The sequence below is a fragment of the Aotus nancymaae genome, unplaced genomic scaffold (assembly GCF_030222135.1).
Source record: "Aotus nancymaae isolate 86718 unplaced genomic scaffold, 86718_ANA_hifiasm-v0.15.2.pri h1tg000002l, whole genome shotgun sequence".
Taxonomy (NCBI): domain Eukaryota; kingdom Metazoa; phylum Chordata; class Mammalia; order Primates; family Aotidae; genus Aotus; species Aotus nancymaae.
The window spans coordinates 18396483-18416775 of NW_026988413.1; the positions used below are offsets into that span (position 1 = coordinate 18396483).

At 42.3% G+C, this 20293-nt stretch overlaps 1 protein-coding gene across 2 annotated transcripts in view; it reads left to right on the plus strand.

Moving 5' to 3' along the window:
* ZC3HAV1 (zinc finger CCCH-type containing, antiviral 1) overlaps nucleotides 1-11864 on the plus strand; it is a 71508-nt gene extending 59644 nt beyond the window's left edge. For both annotated transcript variants that reach the window (XM_064372976.1, XM_064372978.1), the window contains exons 10-13: nucleotides 3004-3094; nucleotides 4006-4136; nucleotides 4502-4632; nucleotides 9625-11864. In XM_064372976.1, the coding sequence (XP_064229046.1) occupies nucleotides 3004-3094; nucleotides 4006-4136; nucleotides 4502-4632; nucleotides 9625-9887 (616 nt within the window). In that variant the 3' untranslated portion in view covers nucleotides 9888-11864. The remainder of the gene's footprint in view (nucleotides 1-3003; nucleotides 3095-4005; nucleotides 4137-4501; nucleotides 4633-9624) is intronic.
* Nucleotides 11865-20293: the final 8429 nt, after the last annotated feature.

Below are 20293 nucleotides of genomic sequence, written 5' to 3' on the forward strand. Positions count from 1 at the left end.
CGGGGGGAGGGGGGTCATGCAGAGAACCTACTTTAATCCTGCTCTCTCACTAGCCCAAGGAGACACACTTGGTGTGGGATGGAATAAGGGCTGGGGTACTATCCTGAACTGCAGTGGGATATAGAAATGAACTATAGCACAGTCACTATTCATGGGCATCTTATATTCATTCAGTCTATCCTGTGTTATACAAATCCAGAATGGAAACCTGAGCTTAAAACAGAGATAAATTGGGGCCAGTCTTTCTCATTCTAAAGCGTCTTCTTTTTATACAAGGAAGTCTTCAGAGAGTTTTTTTCTTCAAGCATTTATTTTTTTAAATGTAATTGTTTTATACGTGGAAAATTTCAAATATAAAGCACAAGGAATTGTTAATAAATCTCTATGTAACTATCACCCAACTTAAACACTGTCAATATTTTACCATCTTTTTTTTTTTTTTTTTTTTGAGGTGAAGAGTCTCACTCTGTACCCTAGGCTGGAGTGCAGTGGTGCGATCTCGGCTCACTGCAACCTCTGCCTCCCAGGTTCAAGTGATTCTCCTGCCTCAGCCTCCCAAGTAGCTGGGACTACAGGCAAGGGCCACCATGCCCGGCTAATTTTTTTTTTTTAATTTTTATTTTTAGTAGAGACAGGTTTTATGTTGGCCAGGATGGTCTCGATCTCTTGACCTCGTGAGCCACCTTGCCTAGCAATATTTTACCATCTTGTTACCACCATCACCATCACCATGCAGGTTAGAGTACAGTGGTGCAGTCGTGGCTCACTGCAGCCTCAACTACCTGGACTCAGGGATCCTTCTGCCTTAGCCTCCCGAGTAGTTGGGACTATAGCTGTGCACCATCACACCTGGATAATTTTTAAGAATTTTTTAATGGCTGGGCGTGATGGCTCACACCTGTAATCTCAGCACTTTGAGAGGCAGAGGTGGGCGGATCACAAAGTTGGGAGTTCAAGACCAGCTTCACCAATGTGTTGCAACCCGTCTCTACTAAAAATACAAAAATTAGCTGGGCATGGTTGTAGGCGCCTGTAGTCCCAGTTACTTGGGAGGCTGAGGCAGGAGAATTGCTTGAACCCAGGAGGCGGAGGTTGCTGTGAGATGAGATCATACCACTGCACTCCAGCCTGGGTGACAGAGCGAGACTCTGTCTCAAAAAAAAAAAACTTACAGAGATTGCGGGAGAGTCCCACTATGTTGCCCAGGCTGGTCTTGAACTCCAGAGCTCAAGCAATCCTCCTGCCTTGGCCTCCCAAACTGCTGGGATTACAGGCATGAGCCAGCACACCTGGCCTAATTTTTTTTCTTTTGCTGGAATATTTTAATGTAAATCCAATACATGTTATCATTTTCCTCTCTCTGTATATTAGGTATGTTCCTAACAGGTAAGAGGTTTTGAAAACATTATACAATACCATTAACCTATGTAACAAAGTTAACGATAATTCCTTAATATCATCTAATACCCAGTTCATGTTTTGTGTTTTCCCATTGTCTTAAACAATAACTATTTAGAGTTGATATATTGCAATCAGTATCTAAGCAGGGTCTGTACATTGCATTTGGTTGATTTGTGTCATAAACCTCTTTCAGTCTGCTACAGTTTCCCCTCCTCCACTTTTTTCATGCAATTTCATTTTTTAAGAAACTAGATAGGCCAGGTGTGGTGGCTCAAACCTGTAATCCCAGCACTTTTGAAGTCTGAGGCAGGAGGATTGCTTGAGCCCAGGAGTTTAAGACCAGCCTGGGCAACATGGTGAGATCCCATCCCTACAAAAACTTTTTAAAAAGTTAGGTGTGGTGGTACACACTTGTGGTCCCAGATACTAAAGAGGCTAAGGCGGGAGGATTGCTTGAGACCAGGAGGTTGACCTGTGTTTGCACCACTGTACTCCAGCCTGGGCAACAGAGAGAGACTCTGTCTTAAAAAAACCAACAATAAAAACAACAACCAGGTGGTTTGACCTATGAGTTTTCCAAATTCAGAATGTGGGAAATCAACCTGGCATGCTATCTTGTGCTTATAATCCCAGCACTTTAGGAGGCTGAGGTGGGAGGATCACCTAGGCCCAGGAGGTTGAGGATATAGTGAGCCATGAACATACCACTATACTTCAGCCTGGATGACAGAGCAAAACTCTGTCTCAAAACAAATTAGCAAATTGTTTCCTCATGGGGTCACTTGATGTGTAATTTCCATAAATTGATCATTAGATTTAGAGAACTGATATTTAGGTTCCATTTTTTGAATCAAGAATACTACATAATTGATGGCTTTGTACCAGTGATCCCGTCCCATCTTATGAAGAGATATATAGTGTCTGATTGTCCTGTTTTTAATGATGGAGATCACAGAGTAGGTTCAGGTCATTCCAGTCTGATCATTCTACTGTACTATTCATCTGATCTTTCACTTAATGGTTTTAGTAGCTAATCATGATGTCATTAGGTATTGCCAAATAGTGGTTTTCTAATTCTATCAACTCTTTTGCAACTATCAGTGTGATTCATCTATAAAGAAAAATTTTTCTGACAGCTTTAGGTTCTATGGAATAGAAAAAAAAAGGAATTGTTTCTCAGATGTAGTTACCCTGAAATACAGTTCATAATGGAAAGGCAGAATTCTTTCCTCTAAATTGCTAATATACTTAATTGTTTATCTTTTGACAAAGAACCTGTAAGACACATTTGCTTAATGCTAACACATTAGGACCTTTGAATGTTGAGCAGAAATATAAAAAAGAATCAATGCTTTTACATTTTAAATCAACAGGAAAATAGCATTTAATTTACCAATTATGAATAGTTGCAGCATTTTTAAAAGACGTGATTACTGGTACATCTATAGCAGGAATATGTGAGGATGTAGTCTGAAGAAAAATACAAAAAGAAATATTGTGTATTTCTCTAAGTATCCTTGGCCTAGTGGCTGGAAGTTAAGAGAAAGGTAGCTTGGGCCTGTGGAGCAGAGAGTTAAGTGAACTTTTTCTCTTTATTTGTAGCCATCAGCCAGCACAGACCTCGTCAGCGCCTTTAACTGCCACCTTTCTTCCTCAGCAGGACCTTTGCTTCCTATCCTCAAAAAAATATAAGGTACTTGGTTTTTACATGTTTGGTGGGTGAATCCGTTAAATGTTAGAAAAAGTACTTTGCTGTAAGTGTATGTATTTTTTCCTGGATGAATGAATTGCTCCTGCAAAACTCTTAGATCAAGGTTGAAAGGCAGACATCGAATGGTTTTCTTTCCCACAGATCACCTAACTGCTCTAGGTGCCTCATTGTTCCCAGAGTTCAGCCACACACAGTCTCATTGGCCAAATCCTCACAACAACCATGTGAGATGGATATTGACATCTCTGTCTTACAGAGGAGAAAACTAGAACTTACAGAGTGAAAGTGACTTGTCTGTTAGTTACAATTAACAAGTTTCTATGGGCGTCAGACTCTCTCACTTTGTTACCTAACCTAGTTGGAGCATGACTGTTCCTAGATAGCTTAGCCTCCCCATGCTGGCTTCAGCTTTTGTGCAGGCTGATCTGTTTGGACTGCCTGGGCATCACATTGGGAAGAGGTTAGTGACTAAATCAGACTGCAGGGGACTTCCCTTTTCCCTTAGGGATAGTGCTTTGGTAGCTTTAAGTTGGCCTGGACAGACAGGCCTGCTGCTTCTCTGGTTCATTACAGCAATGAGTTGCCAGATGTGGGAACCCTCAGCCAGCTCATCCTACCTGCTGTTAGAACCCTGGCAACGAGGCCGGGCGTGGTGGCTCATGCCTGTAATCCAAGCACTTTGGAGGCCAAGGCAGGCGGATCACCTGAGGTTGGGAGTTCAAGACCAGCCTGACCAACATGGTGAAACCCTGTCTTTTTTAAAAAAAAAAAAAAAAAAGAAAAGAAAAAGAACCCTGGTAACGATACTTCATGGGCTAGGGGGCCACATATGTGGATGTAACATGCTTTAAATGTTTCCTATTTCCCATTTATATGTTTTTTAATTTTTTTAGGTGTCAGAGATCAATCACCAACATCCGGAATATGTCAAAGTAAGTGAGCATTTTAAAGCTTCCATGAAACATTTCAAGATTGAAAAGATAAAGAAGATCCAGAACCCAGAGCTCCTGGATTGTTTTACACGGTTGGTGGCCACATTATTATGTTTCTTTACATAAAACTGGAAAGGATTAGTTAATATTCATCCTTTAAGATTCACATTCACTGATTTATTTTAGTAGTCAACAGTTCCTTCAGGATCTAGTTGTTTTTTTCATTGTATCAACTCCGGCTTCTCTCTTTCAGCCTCATTGATGTCATGTGTCTATCTTTTAAAAGTTTTCATAAATTTATTCTTGTACAGCTTCTGCCTTAAAGTTAGTAGCTCCATTGTGAAAGCTGATGGGACGAAATTTTCAGATGATTAGACTTTAGCTGGGATTCATGTTATGAACTGGAGTGAGAAGGGGATGTCTTGGTGTTAATTAACTCTCACATTTCTTACATTAGGAAGAAGTTGCAGATGAAGGTAGAAGAAAACCTCCTATTTTATGCGACGAAACGTGCCTATGTGGAATCTATCTGTGCAAATAATTTTGACTGGACCCTTCATGAAACTCATGCAACCACATATGGAAAAGGTTTGTGCCGGGATAGAAAAGTGTAACTGGTAGAGTTATAACTTGGGCTTTATATGCGCTTCTATGGGGAGGTATATGTAATTATTTTGTATTAAACACAGTGTCCAGGCTTTAGTGGTCATGGAAATAAGAAAATAAGTTCGCAGTAATCTCAAATGCCCAAATGAGAGTGGCTCCATAGACTTGGAGCATGAGTGCTGGAACTTAGTCTCACTCCTGCCTTCTGTTTCTTTCTGGGAGTGACCAAAGTCCTTGTACGTGCTTGTTAATTACTCCATCTGTTGGCCTTGTTGTCTACCATCACTACTCACTTCTGGCCGTGCTCTTCCTGAACACATGTCCATGCCTCTGAAGCTATTTGAAGCTTCAGTTGTCACACAGTGGTTTTAATTAAAGACGAGGAGAAGAGGATTCTCCCCATCTCAGGCCACACTGGGTTACCTGGACCTGTAGTGTCATAGGTCTGCCCCACACACTAAATCTTTATAGCTCTTTCTTTTTACTCCTAAACTCTTGCCTGCAATTCTTTTTTTTTTTGAGACAGGGTCTCACTTTGTCACCCAGTTTGGGTGACAATCTCAGCTCACTGCAGCCTCCACCTCCTGGGCTCAAGTGATCCTCCCACCTCAGCCCCCCAAATAGCTGGGACAGGAGGTGTGTGCCACCACATCCAGCTAATTTTTTTTTTTTTTTGTATTTTTTGTAGAGACAGGGTTTCACCATGTTGCCAAGGCTGGTCTCAATTGCTGAGCTCAAGCAATCCGCCTACCTCACCTCCCAAAATGCTGGGATTCCAGGCATGAGCCACCACTCCTGGATGCATGCAACTGTTAAAACCAAACAAACCAAACTAAGAATTACTCCTCTTTAGGAAATAAGTAATAGTTTATCACAGATTCAAAGTGAGTTCAACTCACACAACTAGGATTAAATTCAGTTCTTGCCCCAAAAGTCAAGAAGTCAGTCAGCAAATAGAGTGTCTTCTGTACACTAGATGCTGGGTACACAGTGGTGAACAAGTTAGACATGGCCCCATAGAAATCATTTTGCATAATTATCTTACATAATTAATTAAATGATTATGGCCAGGCATGGTGGCTTACACCTGTAATTCCAGTACTTTGAGAGGCTGAGGTGGGAGGATCACTTGAGCCCAGGAGTTGGAGACCAGCTTAGGCAACATGGTGAGACCCTGTCTAATTTTTTGTTTTAATTACAAAAAAATTTTTTTAATTACCTGGGCATGGTGGCACATGCCTGTAGTCCCAGCTACTCAGGAGGCTCAGGTGGGAGGATTGCTTGATCCCAGAGGTTTGAGGCTGCAGTGAGCCCTGATTGTGCCACTGCACTCCAGCCTAAGCGATAGAGCAAAACTTTGTTTCAAAAAAAATAAATTAAATGATTGCAAATGTCAGACTGCTATAAAGGAAAAGAACAGGTCCAGGCTGGGTACGGTGGCTCAGGCCTGTAATCCCAGCCCTTTGGGAGGCTGAGGCAGGTAGATCACTTGGGGTCAGGAGTTCAAGACCAGCCTGGCCAACATGGTGAAGCCCCATCTGTACTAAAAATACAAAAACTTAGCCAGGCACAGTGGCACATGCCTGTAATCCCAGCTACTTGGGAGTCTGAGGCAGGAGAATCGCTTGAACCCAGGAGGCAGAGGTTGCAGTGAGCTGAGATTGAACCACTGCACTCCAGCCTGGGCAACAGAGCGAGACTCTGTCTCAAAATAAAATAAAATAAAATAAAAAGTCCAGACCAGAAATGAGGGTGGCTTTGACCCAGGTGGTGGAGGAGAAAGGATGAAAAGGATATTGCAGTTCAAGGAATCTATTCCCTAAGAGGGATATGTGCAACAAGACAGAGTCCAGGTCTTATGAGAGTCGGCTGCAAGGTTGAGTCTTCGGGTTGGATCATTTAAGAAAATACAGGCTGGGCACGGTGGCTCACGCCTGTAATCCCAGCACTTTGGGAGGCCAAGGTGGGTGGATTGCTTGAGGCCAGGAATTCAAGACCATTCTGGCCAACATGGAGAAGGCCTGTCTCTACTAAAATTACAAAAATTAGCTGGGTGTGGTGGCAAATGCCTATAGTCCCAGCTACTCGGGAGGCTGAGGCACGAGAATTGCTTGAACCTGATGGGGGAGGCTACAGTGAGCTGAGATCCTGTCACTGCGCTCCAGCCTCAGTGATAGAGCAAGGCTCTGTCTCAAAAAAGAAAAAAAGAAAGCACTTAGAAATGTAGGAGTAGAAATTAACTTTCTTAACACAATAAAGGGAATTTTAAAAAAGAAAATATAGATTCCAGATTATATAAGTGTGATATAAAAACAACTGATGCTTGGCAACAAAAACAAAGATGGACAAATGAGATTGCGTCAAACTAAAAAGCTTCACAACAAAGGAAACGGTGAACAAAGTGAACAGACAAACCCACAGGGTGGGAGAAAATATTTGCAAGCCATACATCTGATAAGGAGTTAATATCCAAAATATATAAGGAACTCAAACAATTCAACAGCAAGAGAACAAATAACCTGATTTAAAAATGAGCAAGGTGTTCCCATAAGTGGCCTGAGGTGATCTGTGGAAATGGTTTGCTATTCACTTGACCCAGAAATCTACACGAAATCATGCAAATAAAGAAGTTCAAATCTTCATGCTCACTTTAAGAATACCCATGAAACTGCCTAGGCCATCAAGGGTATGCATATATGAAAAGCCAGCAAGTGTCTGAAAGATATCACTGTATAGAAACAATGTGTACCATTCCAACGTTATGAGGGTGGAGTTGGTAGGAGTGTCTAGGCCATATAGAAGGGCCAGGCACATGGTTGATGACACAAAAAGAGTTGAATTTTTGCTGTACACACTTAAAAATGCAGAGTGTAATGCTGAACTTAAGGGTTGAGCTGTAGATTCTCTGGTCATTGAGAATATTCAGGTGAACAAAGCACCCAAGACGTGCCACCAGACTTACAGAGCTCATGGTTGGATTAACTCATGCGTGGGCTCCCCCTGCCACGTACAGACAGTCTTCACTGAAAAAGAACACAGTGTTCCTAAACCAGAAGAGGAGGTACCTAGAAGAGAAAGATATCCCAGAAGAAACTGAAGAAGCAAAAACTTACGGCACAGGAATAAATTTAGCATAAAATACATGCAAGTAGTTTCAAAAATGGGCAAAAGACTTGAATAGACATTTCTCAAAAGAAGAAATACAAATGGCCAATGAGTTCATGAAAAAGTGCTCAACATCGCTAATCATTGGGGAATTGCAAATTATGCAAATTAAAACCACAATAAGCCCAGGAGGTCCAAGGCTGCTGTGAGCCAAGATCGAACCATTGCACTCCAGCCTGGGTGACAGAGACCCTGTTTCACAGAGACAGAGAGAGAGAGAGAGAGGGTTAGATGTACTGACAGCAAGATTTCTAGGACTAAAGTGTAAAAAAAAAAGGTGTAGAACAGATCATGTATTATGACCCTATTTATGAACAAATAAACACCATAAAACTATATGAGACTACATCAGACTACAAGAGCATGCCATATACTATATGTACATATATGTATGTGAAGGCATAGAAATAGGTGTGAAAGAATTCTCACCAAGCCATTAACTGTTTTGGGAAGGGGGCGGGGACTGGACGTGGTAGGTCAGTATAGGTGGACTTTCATATTTTACTTTAATAGTGGAACATCATTTGCCCAGAATATCTAGTGTCCAACCTATTCAGGATAAGCAATGTTTCTGGAATTCAAACATCTAACTATAAAATGATAACAAAAACAAAGTAAATGGAAAGTATATTAAACATTTGTTACCACAAGTAAATTCATTTTACTTAATGATTCTTGCATGGAAATCAGAGTTTGCAATATCTACTCATTGTCTTTAAAATGGCAGAGTAGCTTTCTTAAAAAATATTATTAGTATTTTTTTGATGCAGGGTTTCACTCTGTTGTCCAGGCGGGAGTGCAGTGGTGCAATCCTAGCTTACTGCAGCCTCAACTTACTGGGGTCAATCAATCTGCCTCAGCTCCCTGAGTAGCTGGGACTATAAGTGCATGCCACCATGCCTGGCTAATTTTTAAATTTTTTGTAGAGATGGAGTCTCCCCATGTTGCCCAGGCTGGTCTAGAATTCCTGGGCTTAACAGGTCCACTCACCTCAGCCTCCCATAATGCTGGGATTACAGACATGAGCCACTGCACCCACCCAGAGTAGCACTTGACAATGATAAAAATTTTAACTTGGCAGGAAATTGTTGGTCTGCTGTGTATGGAAGCAGCAATCATTATCTGAGGTTGTTTTAGAGTTGAGAACAAAGCATCGACTGACTCATCAATTCCAACTCTGCTCATTCAGCTCACCCTGGGTGAATTGCATGAATTGGTCCACAGTGTCATCATCATTTGGTCATTGCACCCAATGGTTCACACTATCAGCATGAGCTCTGCACTGTAGCAAACATTCCTCAGTCATGTCTATAGGGTTATATACAGTATTTAAGTTTGCCTGCCTAATAAACATGTTTTTTTTTTTTTTTGAGATGGAGTCTCACTTGGTCTCCCAGACTGGAGTGCAGTGGCATGATCTTGGCTCACTGCAACCTCCACCTTCTGGGTTCAGGTGATTCTTCTGCCTCAGCCTCCCACGTAGCTGGGACTACAGGTGTGTGCCAACACGCCTGGCTAATTTTCTTTTTATTTTTTAGTAGAGATGGGGTTTCACCATCTTGGCCAGGCTGGTCTCAAACTCCTGACCTCATGATCCACCCACCTCAGCCTCCCAAAGTGCTGGGATTACAGGCGTGAGCCACCACACCCATAAACATGTTTTCAAGTGCAAAGGAAAGTTGATAAGTATCAGGAAGGTATTATTGATATATGCTTAGTACAAGCCCATTTGATTGTGTATAACTAATCTTATAAATGATATACCTTCTTTTATCATTACTCTTAACCTTTCTTTCTGATTCCTTCTAGGAAGTTACTTTGCAAAGGATGCCATCTATTCCCACAAAAATTGCCCGTATGATGCCAAAAACATCATTATGTTTGTAGCCCGAGTCCTGGTTGGAAATTTTACTGAAGGAAATATGACGTACACGAGCCCTCCTCCCCTGTTCAACAGCTGTGTGGATACTAGGTTGAATCCCTCCGTTTTTGTCATCTTTCAGAAAGATCAGATTTACCCACAATATGTGATTGAATATACTGAAACAGACAAAGCCTGCGTGATTAGTTAGAACCGATGAATACAGCGTCAGAAGGATGCCGTAACTATTCTGTTCCCTTGCAGAATATATTGCCCCAGAAAGTAAAGTTTTATATTTTAATGTCTTCGATCAGTGGTCCCCAAACTTTGCTACACATTTGAATCATCTGGCAAGTTTTAAACAAATTCTGATGCTCAGGTTGCACCCCATGCAACCTGAGCAGGCAGTTGTATTTTTTAAAGCCCTTCTGATGATTCTAATGTGTTGAAAAGTCTACCTTGTCTCACATGTAACTGGCAGAGCTGATTTTAAAATTTTCTGTAATTGCAGCAACCTTTCTCTCCTGTCTACTCTTTTAGTTTACTGTATGCTATAGTTTTGTTTTGGCTATATGAAAGAAAATTAATTTGGGAAATTTGGGAGAAATCTAATCATGCCTATTGAAATAAGGATATAAGACATTACAGCCTTAGAAGAAAGACTGTGAAAAGCTGGGGAGAAAATGCTTAAGGACATGCTAGGAAAAAAGGAAAACTGAAATGCTGTGGCAGACATAGCTGCCGTACTGTACCTTATCATTCTGATGAAACTGATTTGGAGCACCCATTTCTTTATCGCTACATTTATTTAGGGGACAAACTCCATCCTGGTTGACTGTCTCTGGAATGTGGTAATAAGAGCTGCCAAGTATGGCTCAGAGAGAAGCAACCAACTGGAGTTAATTGCCCATTTGGGCTCTTTGTATAATGATGGCAAAGTAGACATTTATGTTCTGATTAATGTGATTATAGAGAAGGCTTTTTCTCAGGTCAGGCTTTTCATGAAAGTATTTTGAGAACAATGAATTGCAATAACCAGCTTCACACAAGCAGGACTGATAAATGCGAGTGCTATTGTAGTCTTGGCAAACGAGCCAAGAACCTAGGAGCGGGGCCCTTCCTACCGAAGGGCCGGCCCCCTACGGAGATGAAATTTGTTTCCTGGTGAGCACAGAATCAGAACAAAGAACAATATCCCAAAGAGGCCTGTGCCTACCAGGAGCTTCTTTTTCTAAATATAATGGATTAGGTGGAATTGTAGTACCATCGGTTTTTATTCAGAGCAGGTGGAGTACTTGGACCAATATTTCCTTCCTTCTAATGAACCAGGGTTTTCCTTCTGATTTTCGCTTTTCAACATTCCTTACCAGTCATCAGAGTTTCCTGTTATAATTTCTTCTAGCATTTAATTAGCATCAGAGCTGATTTTATATTAGTCAGATTTTGGATCATCACAGAGATCTCCACAACTCTTTGGCTTAAACGACTCCACCAGTAAAAAATATAGAGTTTTTTTTAGAGTAATTTTGTGGGAGGGGGACCACAAATGCTTATTCTCATTCACAGATGTTTTTTCATGGTAGCTTTCATTTTGGAGTGTTCATTTTCTGAACTTGACCCTCACATTGTAGGGGTGCAGTGTGTCCAACTCTTTCCAACAGCCCATTAGACACCACTAGCTAGATATTTCATAGGCATCTTTGATTCAACCTGTCCAAAGTGGAACTCTCCATCCTCCTCCCTCACATGAATCTGTTTCTCTCCCAGGATTCTGTGTGTAAGTGAACAGTATCACCATCTACCGATTGGCTCAAGCAGAAATCCAGAAGTCATCTTTGACTCCTTGCTCTCCCTCCTGATAAATGTCTAAGCAGTTTCTAATCTAGTTTTACCTTTTAACTATCTCTGTTCCCTTCTAAGTTGTTTGATGTGTTTTCTTCACAGCAAGAAGCTTATCTTTTTAAAAATGTACTTAGTAATGCATATTCAAAGTACAAATCCGATCAAGTCTTCAGGATCAAGTTCAAAACCACTATCATAGCCCACGTGACTTCTCCCTCCCCTCCCCTCTGTGATTTAGTTTCTTCTGCACAAGCCACTCTGGCTTTTTTTCAGTTTTGTGGTTCCCGTTTTCAGCTAGTTCAGTGGTTCTCATTGAGCACTTCTGCCTTTTTTTTTTTTTTTTTTTTTGACAAATACAAATGCATCTTTTCTATTATCCTCAAAATCTATTTCAGAGGTAATATGATCCACCTACACACAATTTTAGAAATAAATTAAGAATTAAATAAAACTAATATTAACATAAAAAGGAAATAAAGGGTACCTAACTTGGGAACAACTATAATTGAAGACCTAATGAAGTAGTCAGATGCTTACAACTATTTATAATGAATCAATTTGAACTTAGAAGGTAGGAGATCAGACCATCTGTGGAAAAATGCAGGCGAAGAGATACGAGTGGACATTACAGTAAAAACTAAGGATACAATAACTTCTTTGCATATGACAATACTTAATTGTATATGATAAGAGAAAGAACGAATTAACCTTAATTGAAATAAAGATACTATGCAAGAAAATGTACAGATTGTCGACGTGGAGAAAATGAGGATATATTCTTACAGACGAGCTATAGATCATACATGAATGTCTAGTGAGACATTCAAAATTCGTATAGGGTGCAGAATAATTTCTTATTGTGAGGAACTGTCCAATGTATTGCAAGATGTTCTTCGTACGTGCCTCTCACAAACTAAATGCTAGTAGCGCCCCACCCCCATGCCCAGTCATGGTGACAGTCACGGACCCCATTGGATCCGTTCACCCTTTTCAGACCAGATATTTTGTAACATCCTCTTTCCTGTTCTGAAATGACTCATAGATAATAAAATCTACTTACACATGAATTTCTTAAAAAATCAATTTAATGCCCTAACTCTCTTATAAAGGAGAAATAGAAATTTGGAATGAAAAGAAGATGAATTTTAAATGCTCAGGCATGACTATGCTGTATGAAACAGACAGATGTTTACTCTTCCTTATAATGAGTAGGTTTGGATTTAAGAGCCCTTAGAGGCTACTTCCTGTAAACAAGTACAGGAAAATGAAACTAGAGGTATGGGGGACACTAGAATGAAAAGCAGTGTTAGGGTAAGTCAAAACAGACCATATACATAATCTGTATATGGGAAAAAAAGCGAAATTACCTTACTTAAGGATAATAGGACAAGACAAATTACAGGTTGTCTCAGAGAAAACAAACGAGTTACTCTCTCAGACAAACTGTGGGTCCTACATACATGTCCAGCAGGACATTAGACAGTCGTACAGGGTACAGAATAATTCCTCGTTGTGTGACAACCCACACACTGCAGGACGTCTGTCAGCCCTGGCTGCACTCACTCAGTGCCGGTAGTAGTCCTCAATTATTGTGAAACCACCAACAACCCACTGACCACAGTGAGAACCACTGATTTTTTTTCCGGTGACCTAGTGAATATCTGGCATCCTTAGATCGTCCCAACTGTTACTTCCCTAAAGAGTCCTTCTATAAGAATAGGTCAGATCCTTGCCTCCCAAACTCCTTATTTTTAAAATACTTTGCGCCTTGCTTTGTTAATTTGTATTATGTATCCAAACTGAAATTATCTGCTTTCTGCATTAGAATGTAAGCCCCTGAGGGCTGGGTCAGTCTTGTTTGCTGTGCTATGCCTAATGCCCAGCCAAATAGGGTGCTTTGTACACTGATATACTGGATAAATTTTGTTGAATAAATTAAGCTCAACTATTTATATTTCAATAGTTGAGTTGTATTGCTTCTGGTTCTTCAAGCTTAATTTGAACTATCTAATAAAAATAAGTAATTAATTTGGTCTACTGCCTTTATTTGATCTATTTCTAGGTATCTCCAAAAAGATCATCAACTGCAGATTCCAGTTATTCAATGGGGGAGAGATGATGTGTTTTGCCCCTTCCAGCTTCATCATTCCAGGGCTCAATAAGCAAGTCGCCTGGGCAAGGCACGGTGGTGGTGATGGTACCACATCTTTTGTCTGGGGGCTTAGGGAAGGGCTAAAAGCTGCTAACACACCTTTCTTCCTTTGGTTTCAGGGGTGTGAACAGGGCCAGGCTGAGGCACAAAAGTTAAAAATATAAATGATCAGCAGAATTACCCTATCAGCCATTCCTCCTTCAAAAGCCCTTCTCTACTATTTATTTTTTATTATTTTAAGGAGTGCAGTGGCACAATCTCAGCTCACTGCAATCTCAACCTCCTGGGTTAAAGCGATTCTCCTGCCTCAGCCTCTCAAGGAGCTGGGATTACAGGCACAAGCCATCACACGCGGTTAATTTTTGTATTTTTAGTAGAGACGGGGTTTCACCATGTTGGCCAGGCTGGTCTTGAACTCCTGACCTCAGGTGATCTGCCTGGCTCAGCCTCCCAAAGTGCTGGGATTACAGGTGTGAACCACTACACCCAGCCTCATTATCTTTTTTAATCACAAAGCTTTCAGTGAAGAGGTAGCAAGGGAGAGAGTGAGGGAAATAGATAGATAAGAAGAGCAAGTTCTATGGCAACAGAGATTTGATAAAGTGACATTTGACTTAGACCTCAATATAAATTAAAGCAAGGCGTGGCAAAATCATTGCTGTCAAAGCACCCGGATTTAAACACACAAAAATGCTATCAAACCAAGCATGAGCAGATCTTGGAGTTTTTTTATTTTTTTATGTGTTTATTTACTTTGTCAGAGTGCTCCCAAGAAAATCTTCCATTATCTAGTTTCTGGTGGACTCCTCAGTCCAGCATTTGGTAGAAATGAAGTTATGGCCAGGCATGGTGGCTCACGCCAGTAATCCCAGCACTTTAGGAGGCTGAGGTGGGCAGATCACTTGAAGTCAGGAGTTCAAGACCAGCCTGGCCAAAATGGTGAAACCCTGTCTCTACTAAAAATACAAAAATTAGCCGGGCGTGGTGGCTGGCACCTATAATCCCAGCTACTCAGGAGGTTGAGGCAGGAGAATCACTTGAACCCAGGAGGGCACCTGTAATCCCAGCTACTCAGGAGTTTGAGGCAGGTGAATCACTTGAACCTGAGAGGTGGAGGTTTCAGTGAGTCAAGAAAGTGCCACTGCACCCCAGCCTGGATGACAAAGCGAGACTCTGTCTCAAAAAAAAAAAATGAAAAAAGCTAAATAGCAACCACTTCCCACTGTAAAGAGAAGTGCCATAAAAGGCAATACTTGGTTGAGTACTAAGTGTGTGTGGCTGGGCCATGGGGGCCATGTTCCAGGACGTGTCTTGGAAAGAGTGCAGGGGATAACAGGCAGGTTTCATTTAGAACATTAAGACCAGAGTGGATGATTTACAACAGTGATATCAATGCATGTCCCCGGAGTAAATTGGTTCTACTGCCTTTATTTGATCTCATGCTACAGATGTGTGCCTGAGTGACCATCAGCTTGAGAATCAGCTTCAGAATCAGAGTGGGAGGAGACATCAGAAGTTTCCAGGATGTGCTTAAGTCTTAAAAGCTCCAATCTGAAAATACTACCTCCAATCTCAACCTCCTGTTTCTCTTTTCCATTCCCCTGTGAACCTGCCTGGCATCTGATGTCACCCTCTTCTGCCTGAAAACACCATATTCTTCAATAAACAGTCTGCTCTGGGATCTTTTTTTTTTACCCCTCTACGCACTTCCCCATGAATGGTCTTATTTATTCCCAGACTTCAGGTGTCACATGCTCTGACTCCAGGATCTATACCTCTGTTGAGGAGTCAGATAACCTGTGCATGGTGTCACAGCTACTGAGTAACAGAACCAAGATTCTAAACCCGGAAGTTCTGCAGAGACAGTCTCTACCTCTTCCCTCTCACCTTCCCACCCTTCTCCCATTAACTCCTGCATTTACTCCCGGAGTCTTCTCCACACTCTGGCTCAGAGTCTTCCTCTCCACTTAAAATCCCCCCTTTTCCTTCAGTGTTCACTGTGGTCAACCCATGCAACACCCCTAGCCTTAGAGGTCATTAACGCCTGTCTTCCCTGTCTTCACTATTCGGAGAATCAACATCTATCACCCCATTGTCATCATTCAGAATTACTCTAGAACTGATGAGATCTTTTTTTTTTTTTTTTTTTGAGACAGAGTCTCACTCTGTCACCCAGGCTGGAGTGCAATGGCTTGATCTCAGCTCACTGCAACCTCTGGGTTCAAGAGATTCTCCTGTTCTGCCTCCTGGGTTCAAGCGATTCTCCTGTCTCAGCCTCCTGAGTAGCTGGAATTACAGGCACCCGACACCACACCCAGCTAATTTTTAGTAGAGATGGGGTTTCGACATGTTGGCCAGGCTGGTCTTGAACCCCTGACCTCAGTTGAAGTTGATCCTCTTGCCTCGCCCTCCCAAAGTGTTGGGATTACAGGCATGAGCCACTGCGTCTGGCCTAGAACTGATCTGAAATCCCAAACCTCTATATTCTACCTCTGACCCCAGCCTGCTTTTTAGCTCTCTTTCTCTACTACATTCTGTACAGTCTTTCTCTGCTCACATACAGCCCCTTGCTGTCCTCACTCCTCCCTTACCTAGCCTCCAGCCCACTGTTTAGCCCGACTACTCTTTCTTTTCTTTCCTTTTTTCCTTTCTTCCTTCCTCCCTCCCTCTCTCTCTCTTCCTTCTTTCCTACCTCCATCCTTTCTTCTCTTCCCTCCTCCCTCCCTCCCTTCCTTCTCTCTTTTTTTTGAGACAGGGTCTCACTCTGTCTCCCAGGCTGGAGTGCAGTGGCACAATGTCAGCTCACTGCAGCTTCTGTCTCTCAGGTTCAAGTGATTCTCCCACCTCAGCCTCCTGAGTTGCTGGGACTATAGGCATGTGCCACCATGCCTGGCTAATTTTTGTAACTTTGGGTAGAGACAGGGTTTCACCATGTTGCCAAGGCTGGTCTTGAACCCCTGACTTCAGGTGATCCACCTGCCTTGGCCTCCCAAAGTGGTGGGATTACAGGCGTGAGCCACTGCACCTGGCCCCCGACCACTCTTTCAATTCATACTTTCAATCACCCAGAACCTTGGACCTTTAAGTCTCATCCACTGGCAAAACCTAGAGTGGATCAATTGAATTCTGTTCTTACACCTTGAGAGGTTTTTTGTTGTTGTTGTTGTGAGACAGAGTCTTGTTCTGTCACCAGGCTGGAGTGCATGGCACGATCTCGGCTCACTGCAACCTCCGCCTCTGAGGTTCAAGCAATTCTCCTGCCTCAGCCTCCTGAGTAGCTGGGACAGGTGCGTGCCACCACACCCAGTCAATTTTTGCATTTTTAGTAGAGATGGGGTTTCACTGTGTTAGCCAGGATGGTCTTGATCTCCTGACCTCATGATCCACTCGCCTTGGCCTCCCAAAGTGCTGAGATTACAGGTGTGAGCCACCGCGCCTGGCCCAGAGAGCTTTTAGGAGAATTGCAGCATCGTTTGGATCGATGCCACTACCAATCTGTGGCCTTGGCAAGGCCCTCCCCACTGGTCCTACCTGTCAGCCTTCTCCCCGCTTCAAGTCAGATTCGTCAAGCCTTTATGTTCTCCTCAAGTGACTCTCCACCACCCATTCTTGGTCTTGCCTTAAACTTAAAAAGACAAAACAAAACAAAGCTTACAAACTTATCTTTAGATGCTCTAGATCCACGCTGATCACCTCCTCCTTGAAACTCTCCTCTATGTGTCCATGAATGACTCTTATTTTCCTCTGGCCTCTCCTTATCGGTTTATATGTTAGGCTATGTTCCCTCAGGAGCAATCAGACAAGGATTGAATGCAAGCACTTTACTTGGGAGGCGATCCTAAGAAACACTGGCAGGGGAATGGGGAGGTGGGACAGGGAGAGGAAGGAAGACTGCATGAGGAGTGCTGATGAGGAGGTGTGGCTGTGGACAACTGGGGCTCAGTTCCACCGAGGAAACCCCGGGAGACCGTGGAATGTACACCTCCAAGTGGTTCCACATGAGGAATAATGAGTTGGGTTGTTTGATCCATTACTGGGGAGGAACAACTTTCCTGCATCCTCTTTTTTTTTTTTTTACAGTCCAGAGGTCTTTTATTTTTTTAACACCTATTATGCCATGAATTCACAGGGAATAGGTTCCAGCAGCTCAGGCTCCTTCCCATTGGTTCTCACACAGTGTGCTTCTCTGGGTGGACCAGGCTGGTGCTTCAGTTGAACCCAGGTACCTTTCTCTTTGGCTTCTTTTTCTGATCATTTTCCTTCACACGTTTCTGGAAGCTATAGAGTGCTTGATGTGCTCAATACGCACATTAATTCTCTTGGCAAGAATCTTCCCTTAACTTGTTTGTTTACAACAATGCCAACAGCATGCTGGGGAACACTGTAGACTCTTCCAGTTTTGCCATGATAACATCTGTGGGGCATTCCTTTCTGAACGGTACCCATTCCCTTGATGTCTACAATATCACCTTTCTTATAGATTCGCATATACTTGGCCAAAGGAACAACTCCGTTTTCTAAAAGGCCCAGAGAACATATATCGAGTGCCTCTATTCTTTCCCTTTGTGTTCGTCATTTTGGTGAATTACTGGAAGATGGCGGTTCCAGCCAAAAGGCCCTGCACCCTCTTAAGTTCAGTTCTGAGGGGCTGCAAATTTAACTGACAAGAGAAAAAATATATGTGTAAATGGGAGTGCACAGAAGAAGTGATGATGATTTATATGCCTAAATTAATAGAGGAGAGATGGGGGCAAAAGGCTCCTATGGGAAGAACAAAGGGGTTTCTAGGGGAACAAACAGGAGAAAAGGAAGTTTGTGATCATGTTTGTTTATGCAGGTGCATGTGGTCTTCTATTTCATGTCCATAAACTCCTGGAGATGGGGTGAATGGCAGCCTCATTCACTCCCAGAAGCTTCTGCTTGTACTGAAATAAAGGTAGCTTCAAGAAGGCTTCTTTTTGCCTCTATTGAATCTTCAATGTCTTTAGTTTAAAATAATCCTCATACCAACTTTAGGGGTCAGAGTGCATCCTCAGACCACCAATTCCCCAACATCCCTGGTTGAGAGCTCTTCCTGGAGGCGTTGGCTCCTCAGTAATTCCAGCCCGCCTTTCCTGCTGGCTGCTTGCTCCTTCTGTTGAAAAAAGAGTGTGGGAAGTAGAAAAGTTCCTTTTTAAAGTTTCCTTTCTTGCTAAATCATAACTGTGCTAATAAGTCTTTGTTAAGCCCTGTCCTATGGAGCTGTTAGACATGCCGTGCTTACAGGCATGTAGTACACTCTATGTCCTTGTACTTTAACCAAGATATCTGTGCTGGATGTGCTCACAGGCATGTCCCAGCTCTCTAATGCTTTTACTTGTTTAAAAAAGTTTTAAGTTGTTAGCCAATCGTGTTTTGTGAGGTCTGGCTCCAGCCAATGGAGATCAGACACAGCAGTAAAGAAGACCCCAAATGCATAAGGAACAAGGCATAAATTTGTGTGTATTCTCTTTGTTCTTTGTACTCTCGTGGCAAGATGGCTAGTGAGACCCTTCCTGCAGCGCAGGAAGTAAAAATTGCATTGCTGAAAGATCCTTTGTCTCAGTGCTAATTTTTCTTTGTGGCACTGAGCATCCATTTCCAACAAAGAGCTTAGGCAGAGAGTTCAGGAACAGATGTTAAGTGCCAAGGGGACATAGGCTACTGCCTATTTTTCTCTTCCTCCACCTGCTTATTTAATGTGGATATTTGCCAAGGTTCTTTCCCCCCACCTCCGCTTTTTCACACTCTTCATTTTCGCCAGGTGATCTTACCAACTCTAACAGCTTCAGTTCTTAATGTTCTGATGTCACACAAATCTACATCCCTTCCCTTCTCAGGTTCCTCAAGGTCTAGCCCTGTACACAGAATACACTTGCCTGTTGAGCATCTTTCCTTGGGGTGTCCACTGCAAACTCAACATAAATAACATCGGGGTTGTAGTCTCCCAAATCCTGTTTATTTTCTGTTATTCCCCACCTTGTCTTGCTTTTCTAGAAATCCATTCTTCTCATTGCTGCCAGGGGTCTTTCTAAAACACCCGTCCTACAATATGGCCAGGCACTATTTTAGGTGGTAGGGATGCAGCAATGAACAAATCAAGGTTCCTGCTTTCATAAACCTGGATTCTACAGCTATATATGTAAATAAACAATAGAGAAGAAAAACAGCAGTAAGTTATGCAGACTGGGGAGCTACTTTAGATTTGAGAGGTCAGCAAAGGTTTTGCGGAAGAGAAGACATTAAAGCTCACAGCTGAATGACACACCTTGAGTGTGTCACCCTGAGTATGTCATTCAGGAGACATCTACACTTCCCAGATGAAAATCTTTTAGTGATTTCCCAAAGTTCTCAGGATAGAAGTCCAAATTTCACAGCACGGCAGAGGTCTTCTGGCATCTGGCCAATTGTCTTCCTCTCCAGCTTCTTTACATTACATGACATTAATGCATTTAATCCTCAAAAGCACCTTGTAAAATAGCAGCTAGGCTGGCTGAATTCTCTGATTCATCTTTGTACTGTCACTGCGTTAGTAGTTGGCTCAATCAATGTTCATTACACAAGCAAGGTTTTGGACAAAACACATGGCTGCTTAAGGCAGGTCT